The sequence below is a fragment of the Micropterus dolomieu genome, linkage group LG01 (genome assembly GCF_021292245.1).
Source record: "Micropterus dolomieu isolate WLL.071019.BEF.003 ecotype Adirondacks linkage group LG01, ASM2129224v1, whole genome shotgun sequence".
NCBI classification, from domain to species: domain Eukaryota; kingdom Metazoa; phylum Chordata; class Actinopteri; order Centrarchiformes; family Centrarchidae; genus Micropterus; species Micropterus dolomieu.
Genome location: NC_060150.1, coordinates 35,330,910 through 35,349,908, shown reverse-complemented (window position 1 = coordinate 35,349,908; position 18,999 = coordinate 35,330,910). Strand labels below are relative to the sequence as shown.

At 41.3% G+C, this 18,999-nt stretch overlaps 1 protein-coding gene across 2 annotated transcripts in view; it reads left to right on the top strand.

Annotated features, from left to right (window-relative positions):
- The window catches only part of prex2 (phosphatidylinositol-3,4,5-trisphosphate-dependent Rac exchange factor 2), an 87,497-nt gene that overhangs the window by 47,855 nt on the left and 20,643 nt on the right, over nt 1-18,999 (top strand). Inside the window, exons 21-33 of one of the 2 annotated variants that reach the window (XM_046066835.1) lie at nt 216-333; nt 975-1,159; nt 2,785-2,946; nt 6,418-6,640; nt 6,760-6,967; nt 10,462-10,641; nt 10,796-10,890; nt 11,519-11,601; nt 12,523-12,613; nt 14,859-14,987; nt 15,933-15,974; nt 16,768-16,865; nt 17,024-17,170. In XM_046066835.1, coding sequence (XP_045922791.1) covers nt 216-333; nt 975-1,159; nt 2,785-2,946; nt 6,418-6,640; nt 6,760-6,967; nt 10,462-10,641; nt 10,796-10,890; nt 11,519-11,601; nt 12,523-12,613; nt 14,859-14,987; nt 15,933-15,974; nt 16,768-16,865; nt 17,024-17,170 — 1,761 coding nt within the window. Of the gene's footprint in view, nt 1-215; nt 334-974; nt 1,160-2,784; nt 2,947-6,417; nt 6,641-6,759; nt 6,968-10,461; nt 10,642-10,795; nt 10,891-11,518; nt 11,602-12,522; nt 12,614-14,858; nt 14,988-15,932; nt 15,975-16,767; nt 16,866-17,023; nt 17,171-18,999 lie in introns of those variants that run through there. The other variant, XM_046066845.1, reaches the window with a different exon arrangement.

Here is an 18,999-nt window from a genome sequence, read left to right as displayed (position 1 = left end):
CCAAACCTCAGCTTGTGTACACACACTAAAGTACACTAAAGTTATGTGTGTTCAGAGTTTTAGTTTTTCTCATGTCCCATCTTTCCAGCAGTAGAAATGCCACCCGTTCCCATCATTTCATAAAGACAAAACATCCTCTTTCAATCATTTCATATTTTAAATGATGCAAAAATAATAAACGTATTATTAAATTCCTTTATTGTAATCCTATGCAGCAAGATACTATTAAGTGGGTGTACAACAACAGTGAGAGCGCCAAGGAGGACAACCAGAAAACTAACCAGAAACCAACCCCTCAGGAGAATGGAGACGGCTTTGAGTGTAAAGTAGAAGGTGACCACACACACACATGCACACACATGCACACATTCACAAGTGACTACATGAGAATTACTCATGTGGGAAAAAAAATTACGCTCAAGGTGTCTATGGATGTAACACAGGCTTGTTCACGGGAACACGAGCCCGTCGCCCCCTCTCCATTTAACAACTCAGTTGGAGCCCCACACCGGCTCATCTGGTGTGCGTTAGTCTGAGAACACTCCTCTGGCTCATCAAGTGTTAATTTCCCCCTCTGATTTATGGATCCCAATGAGAAAGTAAAACAGCAAAGCTATTCCCTTCATAGCAAACAGCTCCAGCGCAGGATTTATTGTTGTATTTACTCATTGCGTTAGCACAGGGCCGCTTAACTTAATGCTCTTGGAATTGCTCATCATTTTCGGGGGGTGATGGAGGGAAACCATGTGCAGAGGGTCTTCCTTACAAATGAGCTGCAGATTTGGTGGTTTGAGGCCTCCCACACTGAGGAGTGTGTGATGATGAAAACACTTTTAGGGATGAAGAGGATCCTCTGTGTTTATGACAGAACATGATCAGTACATAATTTTTGCGATTTGCTGCAATATTTGCGTGCAAATTACCAGAGATCTGTTTTACCACTGTCTTGTTGTTCTGTATTTTGATCATCTCAGAGGTGATGGACAAATTCAACACTATAGCCATCATCGACGGGAAGAAGGACCATGTCAGTCTGACAGTAGATAACGTCCACCTGGAGTACGGAGTGATGTATGAGTATGACAGCACAGCTGGCATCAAGTGTCACGTGCTGGAAAAGATGGTCGAACCCAAGGGATTCTTCAGCCTCACTGCTAAGGTATTCTGTCTGTTCAGTTAGTCCAAATGTTTGGTGCCATGAAGATAGGGCTAAACAGTACGATCTAATATCTTTATAATGATATATTGTCACATTTAGTATGATCACTACATTATAGTTCCTTTCCCATGCTGGAATCATTTTTATGTCAGAATTAATGATAGTATGACAAGTAAAAAATTCTGGACATCTGAACCTTAGGCTGATTGAACATCTGGTTGGATATAATTATGTGAGATTCAGACTATTCCTTTTTTGAAAACAGTGATGTTGGTTGATGATGTTCAATAAATATGATTTGTTTGGTCCAGCCACAAAACTGGATTATCAACTAGGCCCAAAGCTCACTTTGTGAAAATTAAATTGAACTGAATTTCTTTGTAATATTCACAATCAAAGCACAAAATACATCTGCACTTTAACCTAATTTGATGCGCTGTTTTGTGTAAGGGCAGTTTGTCAAAACCTACTTTTAATGCCTTTATTATTTGAATTGATAGTAAGCTTAAATGCATAAAAAGTGGATTCTTCACATGTAGTAAAGACCTACACAAACCACAACAGTGCTTCTGTCTCTCACCAAGCTAAAGATTAGCACGATAGCAGGAGAACTTGGAAAGGAATGGAAGTGAAATCTCAGTAGAATTTGTAATCAATCCAATTCTGACTGATAATTAAAAAAAAACCCATGTCATTTTATGCATTTGAATACTCCAGTAAAGCCAGATACAGCAAACAGCCCTCCTGCTGTATAGACTGAAGGGTTTGATGCTAGTTAAAAGTGACAGCTTTATTTTAGTCATGTTGGTTCTCCAGTCTGTTAAGTGCATGCTTTTTACATCCCAGCGGTGATGTTCACTGAATGATCATTATTGATTTAAGATGCTCAGAGGAAAAGAAGATTCACTCAGACATAGATGCACACATGCTGGCGTGGAATATAAAAAGCAGTTCGCAGCGACTTTCTGCCAAATTCCATGATGAACAACATCTCTCTTGTTCATGGTAAATTACCAGAGATCACAAGTTGAGTTCATGTAAATTGATCTAGATTTACAGCCCTTGTGTTCAAAAGCCGTTAAAACCACCATCTTAAATGAAAGCCAGTGACATGCACAAAATATAAAACTTGCCATATCACCTCCGACTATAAGTAGTTTCCCATTCCTCCAAAGTGAAAATAATTTTATTATTATTATAAACATCTGCCCCGACAGTCCACGATGTCCTCTGAGATCTGTGTGGTGTTGAATTTTAATATCGCTAACACTGCTCTCCTCTCTCCTCCACTGGGCATCTCATTAAGAGATGTGCGTCCCTCTTTCTCTTCATATCTAATCTCTGATCTGGAAAGTCAGTGCTTTCATACAGCATATGTATTGCAATCTGGGGTTTATCTCCATGGATTTATGAATAGCACATGGAAATTTTAGATATCTGAGTTAAACTGCTCACTAAATGCTGCAGAGGAATGCAGAGCCCTCCAGCCAAATTTTCTTTTGTTTTCCAATGAAAAAGAGCTTGGTCATTCATTTACATCCCATTAGGTGGTCCCAAAAGGGATTTTAGAGGCATTTGCATATCAGTTAATCATCCCTGCCTTTGTTTGCCCTTTCTCTGACCAGATCCTGGAGGCACTGGCGCGTAATGATGACTCATTGGTGCAGATGTGTGGTAGGTTGAGTTACAGTTGTGATGTGATTCCGGAGGAGCTGCAGGTACGCTTCAGTGCCATGTGTGGTGAGAGGGTGGAGCACATCAACCGGCGTATCACCAACTACCGAAAGGTAACAATCTTGTGCAGCTCTGATGAAAAATTAAGAGGCACTTTATCACTGTCTCTGCTCTGGATGGTATTTCTCTTTACCGTGCACTGCACAGGACCCGAGCAAGTGAGGAAAACATACTGAAAATATTAATATATACTGAATTATATTTTTTCATGTGATAACACTGAAGAAATTACACTTCGCTACAATGTAAAGTAGTGAGTGTACAGCCTCACAAACTAAATTTGCTGTCCCCTCAAAATATCACATCATACAGCCACTGGCAACAAAGTGAGTACACCACTAAGTGAAAATGTCCAAATTGGGCCCAAAGTGTCAATATTTTTTGTGGCCACCCTTGGGCATGGAGTTCACCAGAGCTTCACAGGTTGCCACTGGAGTCCTCTTCCACTCCTCCATGAAGACATCGCAGAGCTGGTGGATGTTTGAGACCTTGCGCTCCTCCACCTTCCGTTTGAGGATGACCCACAGATGACACAGTGTGATGACACTCACACCACCATGCTTGACTGTAGGCAAGGAACACTTGTCTTTGTACTCCTCACCTGGTTGCCGCCACAAACGCTTGACACCATCTGAACCAAATAAGGTCTCATCAGACCACAGGACATGGTTTCAGTAATCCATGTCCTTAGTCTGCTTGTCTTCAGCAAACTGTTTGCGGGCTTTCTTGTGCATCATCTTTAGAAGAGGCTTCCTTCTGGGACGACCCTTCAACCTCTGCAGCAATACTGGCAGCACTCATACATCTATTTCCCAAAGACAATCTCTGGATATGACACTGATTATGTGCACTCAACACCTGCTCCCCATTCACACCTGAGACTAGGGCTGAAGGGCTTTTTGCGATGTGATAAATCGAGATTTACTAATCACCAAGGCTGTGATTACACTCTGGTCACATGACACCCAAGAGTAAAGTAGTGTGCAGACAAAGCATCAACTTCGCACGTCACGCTGTACCTTGACTTGTTTTTGTACAATGGCCTTAAGCTTGACAGAATAATGACACTACAGAAACTTTAGTGTAACACAGGGAATGAAAGTAGCACCCGCCACAGCGGGTAAAATGGTGGTGGTGGTGGGTGAAATTGTCAACAGAAAGACGTGTGTAGTAAGGTAAGTATTGGACCTGATGATATTATATCATATTATTTAATGCCATGACTTGACTCTCGAATTATCTTTCTCATATTATTATAATTTGATACTTCTTCTCCAACATTGCTCATAATAATAATAATTCATGCATCACCTAATTTCATCATAACACAGGCCTGACCCACAAGAAAGAACAGTGTATGTTTAATCTATCTAATAATCTAATCTTGTGTTGGTCATACTATACACTGATTTACTGCTTGTCCGTTTTGAATAATACAGGACGTAAAGAGCTTAAAAATTAATCGCATACTAAATCGCAATCTAATTGATTTTTTTCCAAAATCGTTCAGCCCTACCTGAGACCTTGTAACACGAACGAGTCACATGAAATGGCTACTTACTTTTGTTGCCAGCCGTTTAGACATTAATGGCTGTGTGATGTGTTATTTTAGGGGGGCAGCAAATTTACACTGTTATACAAGCTGTACACTCACAACTTTACATTGTAGCAAAGTGTCATTTCTTCAGTGTTGTCACATGAAAAGATATATTTACAAAATGTGAAGGGTGTACTCACTTTTGTGAGATACTGTATGTCATTGATGAATGCTTATTTTCTCACTCTTCTGACGTAAACATGTCAGAGTGTGAAGGCTGCTGAGCTAAAATGTAATCAGCTCTCATTGACCCTGAGAGTGAAGAAGAAATATTTAGCCAAGATGTCTGTCCATGACTTGCAAACTCGTCATTGACTTTGTGAATATGTGTGCAATATGTAGTGTATTTTCTGGCACTTTGTTTGTAATTAGGTTACAGCTGGTTGTTGACAGAGCCAAAGTATTTTCATCTCTTTTCATTCACATCTGTAAGCATGTGTCCATAGGCCAAACATCCCAATGCATGCAAGTGTGCGTGAGAGGGGAAAAAGGAAAAGATCTGCCTCAACATTAGAGTGGGACTTGGATTAATTACCAGTCACTTATAAATAGCTCTACACCGCTACAGCCTGGACTTTTGCTGTTTAAGATCCCCTCCTGCCCTGGAGCATTCCTTCTCAGACCCATAGAGAAAAAGTAGGGGGAGCAAAAGTGGAGGAATGAGAGAGGGGATTGAAGAAAGACGGAAGAACTGGGAGTGATATAAGGAGAAATGTTAACCTGAGGCCTGGAAAGTCCACAAACCTCTAGAGACAGACGAGAGATGTGGTGAGACTCTTTGGTCTCAAGAGAAGGTCAGCTCATGGTCCATCTGGAGCGTATCATCTCACTTGGAGCAGCAGCTTCATACCCCAGCTGTCTGAGATAACTGAAAAGACATGTTTGGTTTAAGTTCCTTATTTGACATATACATATTGTTATGCGCATGTTCCTTGACATCCCAAGTTGCTAAAAATGATCCGATTGCTTAGAGCATCTGCTGTGTAAGATCCAAGACAGGATGCAGGCCCTGTGACGGAGGGTTCAAGGAAAGTACACCCAAATGTTGCATAGAAAAAATTGTGTTTGTGATATTATGTATCAGCGATTGGATCCAAGCTGCAGTTTTATATGGAGATGCTATCTAGCATGTTAAGGAAGTTTTCTTACACAGCAGGCTTAGGTCAGGTTAGGAGTTCTGTAGCAATAAGTCACCCAGGAGGATGTCTGCGCTCATTTTACAGTGTATGTAGGATCTATTAGCGCATCTGAAAGAATTTTATTTCATTTGAAGTAACATCATTTTCAGTGCAAAGTGTGTTTGATGTTACTGTCATTAAATTAAAACTGCAGTTCCTCTACAACAAATTTAAACACAAACTTCACTACTGGATGTTTGTTGAAGTTAAAAATCAAATCACAAAAAAGCAAAACATAATTTCATCACATAGTCTTACAACATTATGATATGAGCTGTGATACACCAGCTTCAGCTCACATCCATTTAAATGGTAAATGCTCACAATGGGGTCTGGAGTTCTGCAAATATGTGAGCAATGATGATACCATGTGTTTGTCTTGGATCTTAGATTTGGGTTAAATATTTGAGCTGACACATAAAAAAGGAGGAATGTAGAAAATGTTCTGCAATGGGAGTTTATACTTTTACTCTTTAGTTGACAAATATTCTGTAGTGTGTTTCACATTTCATTCTGGTGCCTGTGAGGTACCCAACAGCTATGTAATGTTAAGATTCATTCTGCTGTTTCTAAAAAGTAATTCCCGTACCTATTCCCCATCTTTGATTGCTATTGATTATAAACCATTCCCTGCAGTAAGTGCCATTATAGTGCAATATCTCTACTCATATTTCTTACAAATTATCTTTTCACTTTTCCAGCAACATTAAACCACCCGTATCTCTTTTTTTTCTCCTAATGTATAACAGTTTGCTCGGGTATTGAAGAACAGAGCGTGGCCCACCTTTAAGCAAGCTAAGGCCAAGGTGTCTCCCCTGCATAGCAGCGACTTCTGCCCTACAAACTGTCATATCAATGTGATGGAGGTGTCCTACCCAAAGACCACCACCTCTCTGGGTAGCGCCTTTGGTGTGCAGCTGGACAACAGGAAGAACACGCTGGAGAAGGGAGGACGCAGCAGTGCTGAGCAGGGTGAGTAAGAATGGGCAGCATGAAAAACATCTGCACAGTGGAACAATGTCAGTGTGAAATGTCAAATGACTTTGTACTAGTGGTCTTTTTTCCCCCTGACATGTTTTGTGTTGCTCCAGGTAAGCTAAATCCCATGGTTAATGTCCAGCATACTATCACCACTATGGCCGCACCATCAGGTCATAGTCTGGGCAGGACAGAGGGTCACGGCCTTCGCTTCCTGCTCAGAGAGGAAGACCTGCTCACCCTGGATGCTTACCAGAAACTCCTCTACAAACTCACCACGGTTGTCAAGGAGATGGAGACACATGGTGCCCATATTCATGAGTGAGTGGCCATATATGCATACTGCATATATGCATACTTAAAGTATGTTTCACCACAGTGTGAATGTAGAGATTCAAGTGGTCAAATAAAAAAAATGCACACAAACGCACACATGTAACAAATATTTGTTTCTCATATGCAGAACCCCTAGCAATGTCCCATGTTTTATGTTTCATTAGATGGGCTTGAGTTTGAAACACTTCAAATTACTTTTTGTTTATGATGGAAAGAGCGACCATGCCGTAGATTCTATTTGCCTCCATTTGAAATGTCGTTTGAAACCAGATTGCCTCATATAACATGCTGTAACTTTAGCAGCCTACTTAGTCATTGTGCAGCATCTGGCACTTGGCGGGCATACATTTTGGTCATTACTCGAGCACCTGTGTGTGTGTGTGTGTGTGTGAGAGAGAGAGAGAGAGAGAGCGCGAGAGAGAGAGAGAGAGAGAGAGAGAAACAGAAGAGGTAAAAACATCCAGTCAGTTTGGTGGTCTTCTCTACCTAATGTCAGCATAATTTGTGCACAAAGCTATGCTCATGCTTCATTTAGGCGCAGGATTTTAAACTAGATATGGTATTTGTGTGTGTGTGTGTGCTAGATCAGAGTTTCCTGGCTGACCACTCATGCTGGGTTCATTGTTTGGAGGCATACGAGGCTACAGAAAGGAAATGGAAAACACTGCTCCAGTTCTACCTTCCCCACCCCCAAACAGGAAATACAATCTCAATGAAGTAGAGGGTGTGTTATTAGGCCAGGTGCCCTCTGGAAATGCCATTCACCAACAATGGACTACTGATATATGCATGCAAAGTACACAAGGAAACACCAACAAACATACACACTCACATGTACATAAAACCTCTAAAATGATCATACTCTTTCTAAATAAGAAACTTTACTATCCCACATTTAGCCTGCAGTAGTTGGTATTTACTGTATTGGTGGGCAGCTCACTGATTACAATGGATGTGTGTGTTATGAATCTTTAGATGATCATTTGATTGATTTAGTCATTAGAAGTCTCCTCAGCTGAGGCAGCGGCATTTGGAGAGTGACATTAAAAGTCGCTAGATGGAGCGGAGCTGTCACCTAACTGTGGTAATAATGAGTCAAGTCCACAGCAGGGCTCTTAATGACTGAGTCTGGACAAATTTTGTCATGATCCTGTCAGTGCAAATTAGCGTCGTCATATCCACACAAATTGAAATGGTCAGAGACACGGCCTAGTGAGGGGATAATGACCTTTACTATCCACTATCGGTTTAAACATGCAGACACATTACACACACATGCACAGGAGCCTGTAAAGACTCAGCTGTGTGGGTGGGTGGGCAGGATTGTTTCACAGTGGAGGAACTAATATGAGTTGTGTTGCTAGTAGCTGCAGTATGGATGCATTGCTTTGACCTCTGTGGGTGTGTTCAAGCCTCCTGAACTCTTCATAAGGTTAATTTGCATATTAACCTGTTTGTTGACTGAACTAGTGTCAGTGCTACTTGCTTTGTTTACACAGTTTCTGTGTCTCTTAGTCTTGCTGCATGTCTTGCTTTCTACACACCCGTCTGCACACATAGACGCAAACTCTCTCTCTTTCTCTCTCTGTACTGGGTGTGACTAACCTTGACAGCAACACTTTATAATGATGTAATGAAGAACTGAAGCGGCCATATTTATGAGGGCTCTTTTGTGCGTTATGCCAAATGCAACCCCTCCATTCCCAACTCACTGTCAAAAGAGGAAGTTTACGATGCATCAGAGACTAGAAAATATCCTCAAGTAATTCAGGAAGAAGAGAACAACTTGACATTGAATGATGTTACATAATTTCTTGGCTGAATCTGGAGGAATCCATTTTGAGGCTGCGACCTGTGAACCTTTGTTGTGGGGTCACAGCTGTGTGTGGACGTGCCCCTTGACATGCTTTATATCAGGACCTCCTCCCATTCTGGATCTAGTGTTGTTGTCAAGACTGCCCAAACTGAGACCAAGTCAAGACCAAGACCGAGGGAGGGCGAGACGGAGTCAAGACGAAGACCAGCTCCCCACATTACATGACACACAATAAAATGTGGAACGAGATCATAGGTACTTCTCAAATTGATCTGAAAGATCCACATACCCATTGAAACACCCACATACAAACACTAAGAGCTGAAATAAACTTAAGTATCTTTATTCAACACACCTTTTCCATGTTTACCATTCCCATTAAAACTAGAGCTGGGCGATATGGACTTATTTACCTCAGGGTGGATTAAAGCATGCAAATGTCTTATCATGCCACTGCCTAATGTAGAACTTTGTAATGTGAATGCACTCATAGATGCAGTGAAGGCGATTGATATCTAATGGTTTAATGTGTCTAAGTGGTTGAAGAGCTTCCTGTGAGAGATTAAGAGATCTTTCTGATTGCTTGCGTTTTACAGTGTCGTGCTTTGGCCTGCTCTCGTTCTCTAACTTTCTGTTTTTTCTCTTTCTCTCTCCGTTGAAGCCCCTTCTCTGATCCAGTCATTGTAAGTCTCCCTCGCTCCCTCTGATAGTTTGCGCCCCAAAGGCCCCAAACTGCACTCAATTCTTTATTAACCAGTAGCCAATCACAGAGCCTGGAGAGCTTCTCCATGGCGATGGAATGCCACTCTGCTCTGGAGGGGCATTGTGGTGGCTCCTGGAGTGGACCATAATGAGGGCATCTCTGTGGCCTAGTCAGCCTGTGAATGGGAAGAAAGGGGGTCAGTCGAGAGAGGGTGCGGTGGGGGGAGGTGTTTAAATTCATAAAGAGGCATAAAAATCTGACATGCATTTGGGCAGCACAGGTTGTTTATTTCACGTATCTCTGAGTGGCTTCAAGCAGCCCCTCCCCACTGCCTCCACTTTAAAATGTCCTTAAGGCCGATGTTATGACACAATGGAAAATGTAAGCGGACACAAATTAAAATAAGGCTCAAATGTAAACAGACATCGCGTGTCAGAGTGTGTGCGTGGGGAGAGATCAAAAAAAGTCCAAGCCTAGCATTTATTGGAATACAGCTTTAAATGCCACCATGTGTTGCTGCAACTGTGAAAATATCCCGGCCGGCCTCTTCCTGCTCTTCTGATAGCCGTCTGATAGACTACAGGCCAGCGGTAACAGTGAGAGCTGATCTTAGCAGTGGGGCGTGTTGACACAGCTGTGCACTGCTACACGTTTGAACCTATTAATATGATGCGAATCCTGGACCATCTGAGGCTGTTGTGCGGAAGCAGAGCACAAACAGGTTGGGGTTTTGTTTGGCTCACTCAGTCAGCTGTTGGAGCCCATGCACATGTACAGTATGCACATACTGTATGGACGGTTCAATAAGTTACAGTGTTTGAACACACGTAAGAGCTTCCTGTGTAGCATTAGTCTGATCAAAGGAGCTGTTCTTTTCCTGCTGTCTCAAGTGTTAGTTTTGCACGAATGTCACAGCTGTTATAAGTAATCCCTCCTCTCTTTCTTATTTCTCTCCATCAGCCTTTTATCCTCCATCACCCACCCTCCAGCGTCAGAAGAAAGGACCCCAGAGAGCTACATATCGGCAGAGAGCGAGGGGGAGAAGGGGGAGCGCAATGGGAAGAAAGTTTGTTTTAACGTGGCAGGGGACGAACAGGAGGACTCTGGACACGATACAATCAGCAACAGAGACTCATACAGGTAAAACCAAAATGCAGTGCATGCTTTCAGAGAGATCTTACAGAACTAAAAAATTGTGGTAACTAATTAGTTAATAAATTAGATGAGTAATGATATGCAGTAAACTGATGAAGTACATTTTCTCCTTAACATTTATCTCCTTGTTTCTTCTCAGTGACTGTAATAGCAACAGAAACTCCATTGCCTCCTTCACCAGTATCTGCAGTAGCCATTGTAGCTCCTACGTTCATAGCGACGAGATGGACTCAGGTACACAAATACAACAACACAGCATTATCCTCCACCACACATTACACTTAATAAAAGTTATTTGGCAGAAATAATATAAAGTATTAAACAGGGTCCATATGGTCATACTTGGTGCATTATGTGACTATGTGACAATAAGAGAGAGATCCCAGTTCATGTGTCATAATCCATAACCCCAGTCACCCACTGTGTTGCAAAATAGTCCCGTAAGTGATGGGTCATTATTACAATCTAACTGCATGATTTTACCTACTAGAAGGCGCGAACAAAGACAGCCTGAAGTAGAATTTAATTGGATATGACAGGCGTTTGACACACATCTCAGCTGGATTTGTCATCAACATCTGACACAGCTGTGTATCCTGTCAAATATCCTTTCCCTCTGTGTCTTATGATGTCTCTGTCACACGCACAGCCATACACACACATTGTTGCTAAGTGTGATGTCAGATATTCCCTCTTTTTCTTTATCCTAAAAGCTAAAAAAAAAAAAAAAAGGTTTGGCGACTGGATTTGCCATCATAGAGGCGTTTTGAACAGTGAGAAAACACACAGTAAAAAACATACGGGAGTTTAATGCAGTACATTAGTGGACTAATGCTGACAAGTTGTGACCTCACCTCTGCAGGAGATGAGATGCCCTCCAGTGTGTGGCTATCCCATGATAAGCAGAAGAAACTTCACAGCTTTCTGGAACATCTGTTTAGCCAGGTGGGTCAGCTAAACATCTGTACAGATGTGATTGATGTGGAAAGCCTAACTTTTCTCTCTATCTTGGATTTTTTTAAGTTCTCAGCCCTGAACGTCCCTTATATCCAATTTATCTCGCAGATAAGAATTATTTTGAATCTTCTATATGTTATTGATCCCTTAAGGAAAACATATAACTTTTTTGTTATCTTGAAAGGTTAATTCTTGTGTTGTCTAATCGTGTTGTGTGATAGATTGGCTGTGATTTGATTGGATTGTTCTTTGACCGCGTACAAGATGTATCAGCCCGTTAAAAAGTTGCATCGTCATTATTCAACTGTGATTTTCAATGACAAAACAGTTATCATATTTCTTGTGCAGTTTGTTGTTTTGAAATGTCAAATATTTATTTAGATTTTGTGTACAGAAAACAGGAATTGTGTCAGAAAGGGAAAATCATGATAGCCATAAGCTGACCCATGACCTTTCTGACACCTTTGAAGCAAAGGTTGACCATCTCTGATTACCCATATAAAATCTTTAGCACACACACAGACACACACACACACACACACACACATACAGAGAAGCTTTATGAGGATGTCTCCATCGACAGTGGAAAGGCATAAAAAACTATGCTTTGCTGTCTCTGCACTTTTGGGCTGCTTCCTGTCATTTGTTTTATTGTAGAACAGTTTCCCCAGCTTTGTTTACATACTGCATAGAAAACTGTATTCATTGGAGCTGTGTGTGTGTTTGTGTGTGTGTGTGTGTGTGTGTGTGTGTGTGTGTGTGTGTGTGTGTGAGTGTGTGAGTGAGAGAAGCAGGTGTTGGTCATGTTTGGGCAGCGGTTTTTACTTCCCTCCACATACTTTTGATCTTTGCTTAGTGGGAAACCTTACCATGTAAGTGCACCAACTTGACCCTTGCTGCTTTCTTCAGGTGGACTCGATCACCAGCATGCTGAGAGGAGCAGTGGTGGCTCGGGCGTTCGAGCAGACAAAGTGCTTCACCCCTGGAAGAGGGTTACAAGGTAAAACACCGGGACGGCATTGTGCTCCTGCCTCTCAGCATCTGACATCCCATTTCACAGCACACCTAGTAGTCAAACCCTTAGAGCAAGAAATGTAAAAGTTAGTTTCAGTCTTCACTCTCCTTGCAAAATATCTCACTTTCTTCTGCAGCAGTATGGAGGAATGTTTTTTTTTTGTTGTTGCCCTGCTTCCTGGGCCTTGCTGGGCGGCACAGTGGGCTTGAGAGAAGAAAGATAATATTGGCAAAACTCCAGAGTCCAACCAGCACGAAAACTGAGAGAAAACAGAGCACACGCTGAAAATGTCACAGCCGCCTGTACATAGGGGCTTCAACTTCCTGTGGTGTAATGTGTGTGTGTGTGTGTGTGTGTGTGCACAGATGTGACTGTAGAGAAGGAGGAACATATTTTAGGGGCATTCCAACTCCTAAAAAACCTGATTCCCATCCATTTTCTCTTCTCTTCTCTTCATTCCTTCCTCCTGTCTTTTCACCTTCAAGGGCTATCCCACTGCCCATCACTCTGAAGCGCTTCGTAGTGTTGAAACAGGACCACTTAGTCGCATACTCATTTCCACTTTACGATTATTGTAGTGCTACTTACCAGTCAATGGAAAATGTGACCCCTGTAGCAGCTCTTGTGCTTTTCGGTTATCTGATTGTTTTGTTTTCACTTTGTTTATTTGCCACCTAACCTCATCTTGGCCTTGGTGTTGAACCACACTGTCTATTGTTGCATTTTATCTTCCACAGGAAAATGTAAGAAATGTTGCTGGAAGGGGCTAAATTTATTCTTATCATTTCCCTCTACAAATATAAACTTGCTTACGGTGCCCTTTCATGATCTATGGAAGTTTGTTCAGATGACTCAACCCATTATGAAGATTAGATAGAAGAGAGCCAAGCTCAAAAGCAACAATCGTTTTCTTTCTTCTTTTTGTAAGTGGTGCAAGCGTGGTTCCCAGGCTTCGCAAATATGATAACTGTATGTTTTTCATCGTGGTGGTCTGAATAAACTATGTAATGATTTAATAAGCTCTGATATGATGAAAAAATTGCATATTTATGTCCTTGAAAGTGACTTTAATGGAGTGTGATGATCACTAAAAGCAAAAGAGCAGAGTAGCCACTTATTCTGCATGTTATTATAAGTAAAGCTTCCAAACACCCCGACCCATTTAGCACACAGATGCCCCTCTCATCTCAGGCTCTCTTCAAGTGAGTGCAGATGTGTTTGCACTGAAAATAGGTCCGCTTGTGTTTTGTGTGCTTGCGTGCATGTTTGTTTGTATGCATAAATGCCCTCAAGGGGCAACGTGAAGGCCTTGATCAGAGCTGATCCATCTCCACTCCAGTAATGTGTGTGGTTGATAACAGAGCAAATGGGATTATCTAACAAGTGGAGCATTCCTGCATCTGATTTCTCACTCTCTCCATCGCCCTCAGACACACACACACACACACACACACACACACACACACACACACACACGCACACACGCACGCACACACACACACACACACACACACACACGCACACACATATACAAAGACACACTCCAAACCCCCTTGAAACCTCTGTTATACCGCCACCTCTCTATCACAGATCTCTTCTTTCGTATCCAAAGTCAACTTCCTTACAAGCCTTTCCGTCTAGGTTAAAGAGGGGTTACACCATCTTGACAGGCTTTTACACTCATGTTTTGCCGCCGCAGACACATGGAAGATTATATTGCAGGCTGTTGAGCACTGGTGGTCTGTGCGATACACTGATAAAATAGGAGAAATATTGCGTGGTTCTGGGTCTGTCTGACGTGAGAGACAAACGAAGAGTAATTGAGCTGTGAGGAGAAATAGAGGATGAAAAAGTGAATGATGGATGGAGATGGTCGGAGAGAGAGTGGGGGGAAAAGGAATAGCAAAAGAGCAAGATGCAGATTGTATTAATTTATTGGCATCTGTCATCTTATCCTTTCTGCTGAAATGTTTTGTTGACTCAATCTCCTAAATAATTTGTGTGTACTTTTTAGTTTGATGTGCTCTAACTGCTTTAGCAAAGTAACAGAGATTTTTATGAGGCCAATAAACATCTGTGAGTTCAATTTAATAATGCAAGAGGTGGGCAAAGGCATCTTGTCATATTAACACACTTCTCCCTATGCAACATTTGCCTTACAGTTTAGACACATATACCTCCACTAGGCCTGTGCTGATTCTCTGTGTATGTCTGTGTGTGTTTGTGTCAGAGTTTCAGCAGGAGATGGAGCCCAGAGTGAACTGCACCAAAAAGTTGCGTCTCCATATCAAGCAGGATCCCTGGAACCTCCCCAGCAGCGTTCAGACCCTCACACAAACCATTGCAAAATATGTTGAGGGTCAGTGTGTACCTGGACTGTTACAAACACTATTAACACACACACACTCACACATATAACTGTTATTGCAATGTTCAGGGCCTAAGGCTTGTGTGCACACAGTCACATGCAGTATTTATGTTGAAAAAGTATGCCAGGCTTGGGAGGTAATGTACATTAAATTGACCAATTCTCCAGTGCACCTCAATGTATTTATTAGATACATTAGAATAGCTCCTGTTACAGTTGTGTAGGTACAGGCAATCCCAGACTGCTTTGAAACCTAACACCATCCTGGGATACATAAATTGGAGGTGAATTGATTGCACCCTGTGAGATTCCCTTGATTTTTTATTTTTTTTTTAATCTAGATGGGGAGTTCAGCCTTATTTATTCCCAGTGTGTGGTTTTGAGTCTTTTGGCGCACAGATTCAACACACAGACACATGCAGACATGTATGTACATACAGACACACACCAGGCAAACACACTGAGATACAAACAGCCCAGACCGAAGGCCAGCCACATGACACTCCTGGGAAAGGTGAGCTGGCGGTCACCACTGAGAGAGTATAAATAAGCAGAGTTAATATTAATGTGCAGCTTGGCCTGTATACACTGCTTTTTTTATACCTCTCCCCATGATGGCTTTTTCATTCAGTGCAGCGTCCTGCTAAGTTTCCCTGCACCTCTGATATGACTGTAAACAAATACGGATTTATGTTATTATCTTTGCCTGTGGCTATTTTTTATGATGCTGTGTTTTTATTTCTTACATGTGAAGATAAACAGCTGTGGAGCTGGGATAGAGCAGAAGAGTTATAAAGCATCGCTCTATTTATGACTTTACGGGGTTGAGTTTATAGTATAGGTCATACTACTGCAGTTGGGGAGAAAGGCTCTTTGGGAGTTGATATAAGGTTGTTCACTGCCTCACTGGATTGCTTTTATTTTTATTTTTTTCAGAGGTGAAGACACGACTGCTCTTGGTCTTACTGCAGTATACAGGTTTGTCCTACTCTGCTCCTGTAGTCATACAGAAATACAAAGTACTAACTGAATTTTTAAACATGAATGCCTTTTGCACAAAAAATAAATTAATAAAACCATACCCTTTAAATACATAGCATTCTGAGCTGGTGACCCAAACAGTGAGCTCAGTTTAAATAACAGTCAAAGAAAGAAGCAACTCAAAAATGAAAAGTAAACATGGCAAAATTTAAAGAAAAAAACAAGTAATAGAAATCAGAAACACACACATTCAAACATAGAGTTTTATAAACAAGAAAGGACAGTTCTTTTATTTTCTGTTCCTTTCCATGCTACAAATTACTGAGAAAAAGTAGAAAAGGCTTTTTTTTTGTGGAGAGATTGGTTAAAAGTGTCAAAGAGTTTGACACATTATTCATTTATGAGGGGGTTACTCGGTGGATTCCTGAACTTTTTCAGGGGGCCAATTTCTCATGAAATTATGGCAGCCAATTATTTTCTACTCGGGCACACCTGTCATTTAGGCTCATTTTTTTTCTGATAGAAAATTTAACACCCAGCAGATTAGAGGGGAAAAAAAGTAAGCCTAGACTTTTTATCACCTTAGTGAAAGCTTTTAAATTGCCACAGGATAGAGTCTGACCTAAATGCCTGTTTAATTACCATAACAAACTCATGCTACTCATTTCTGTCTCCCCTTTTCTTTTAACCTTTTACCTCACCACTTTTCTCACTGAGTTTTGTACTTCTTTCATCTATTTCTGCCTCATCCTTTCACTTTCTTATACTGTTTGTCCTCTTTGCTCTCTAGACTCAGAGATCCAGTTGCGTCGAGATATGGTCTTCTGTCAGTCTCTTGTTGCAGCTGTGTGTGCCTTCTCAGAGCACCTACTGGCTGTCCTCAACCAGGTAAATTATATTTCTGACAGGTTTGAAATTGATAACAATCACCACTCTTATAGATATCCACATAATAGCAATACTTATGTCTTAACATCTTCTTTGTTTTGTTTGTTTGACTCCTTACCGCAGCTCACTACTCCCTGCTTTTTTGTGTCTGCTCTCAGTTCCACAATGTAGGCAGAGAGCCGGACCAGGACAGCTCGGACCCCCAGGACGTTCAGGAGGCCCACGAAGCCAGCCGCCGTTGGCTTGAGCAGATTGCCAGCGCTGGGCTGCTCTTTCACTTCCAGTCCCTCCTCTCCCCCAATCTGGTGAGCACCAGATCAGCCTCAGCTCTCAGTTAATCTGCTTCAGCAGACCCTCTGCAAGCTGGAGTTGATGTCTGTATACACACATAACCATATGGATTTTGCAGGCAAAAAATGGCCACTTTCATTTAAGTATACATATATTTTCATTATACATCAGATATTTTGGCTTTAACTTACACTAAGTCTGTTATTACATATTTTCTTTGTGCATCATCCATTATGTGTAGCACTATATATAAAACTAGAATACATACAGCATACCAATTGATTTATCAAACAATATGAATCACTGGGTTACAAAACTTGCAGCATTAAACATTTTTGTTCTTCTCTTGTATGAGCAATAGCTTAGCAAAAACAAAAATAATGCGTTGGTATTTTAAGATCATCAATCAACATACCACTACCAGGCTGCATGGTGGTGAAAATGTGCTGAGCTCACTTCACAGTCTGCCCAAAGTGACTGCGTAGGGATGTGGTCTGAATGGCTGAGGTGTGCCGCTGATTTGTAGGGCCAGATCCCACAGCCCTCCTCCCTCATGTGTCACTCAAATAACAGACATCTTTACCATCATCTGATATGTGTCACGGGATATTGTAAAAAGATGCCAGACAAAAATATTTATAATATATTAGAGAATTCATTCAGAGGTTTCTTAAAGGCAAAAATACTGAACGGCCAAAGTCATTTCAGATTGTCATCCTGCGTGCAGTTCACGTATGAAGGGGATCAGCTCAGAACTGTCGATCTCTGCTCATTTGTGACATTTGAACTTTAGGCTGTTTCAGCCAATGCATCTTAAGTCATTCACTGAGTAGATACAGAGAACAGAACATATCAAAACATTTAACCTACAGGAAAGAAAGCTGTTCTGGTTTACTGAATCCAAATTTCTGAAATTAAGTAATTAAATCTTATCGGTATTGTAAATCTGCCTTGACAAATCTAAAATTAAAACAAAAAATGCAAGCAATTTGTGGGCTGACTCACAACTTGAATATAAGCTACAATATTGAGTACTGTATATTCATGTGAGTAATTTATATTTCATCTTATTTTGGATAAACGAAAACTTCTTAGCATTCATAGACTCAGGCAGTCTTTTGGCTTTGGTGTCAGTCTACTCTGTTCTCCTACATGAATATGAAGTCAGTCCAGCGAAAAGACCATCTAAAGCAGAGTTCATTATACCACAGCCACTGTGGATTGCTAAAATCGAGCCAAGCACACAACTTCGACCTCACTGAAATCCATATTAACCTTTCCCTCCAAGATGTTTAAGTAATTTCAAAGTTGTCTTCAAACATATTAGAGAAACTGAAACTCCAGTTTGAGTAGTTAAAGGACTGTAATATATTCTTTCAAAGTTATTTCATCAGTGTTTCTTTACTGCTTTTTGCATCATCAACCAGATAGAAAAAACTTTTTTTTTTAGATTTAGTTTCTATTCCTGTCTTCTGTCACTGGGAATTAGAAACACAGGAAGTACTTTAAAAGTGTATCTTGGATGACTGTTTATTTAGGGGGTGTGGCTTACGTTAGGTCCCCAGAACTTATTGACGCTCTTCCCTCTTCCTCCTGCTGTGCTGTCTCCCTCTTTCTCTCTTTCTCTCTTTCCCTTTATTTCTCAAGACATTTCCCTTTCATGTGTCCCTGTGGAACAAAACACAGTCTCAGTACCTGCAGGTGATTCCAGGGAAATCTCAACACGCTCCTTTTTAGGGCACCACATGAAAGGCAGCATGAGACGAACTGGGGATGCTGTGGGTGTGTGTGCCTCTGTGTTTGCGTTTTTCTGTTGTGTATACTGAATGTGTGTCGGGAGGCG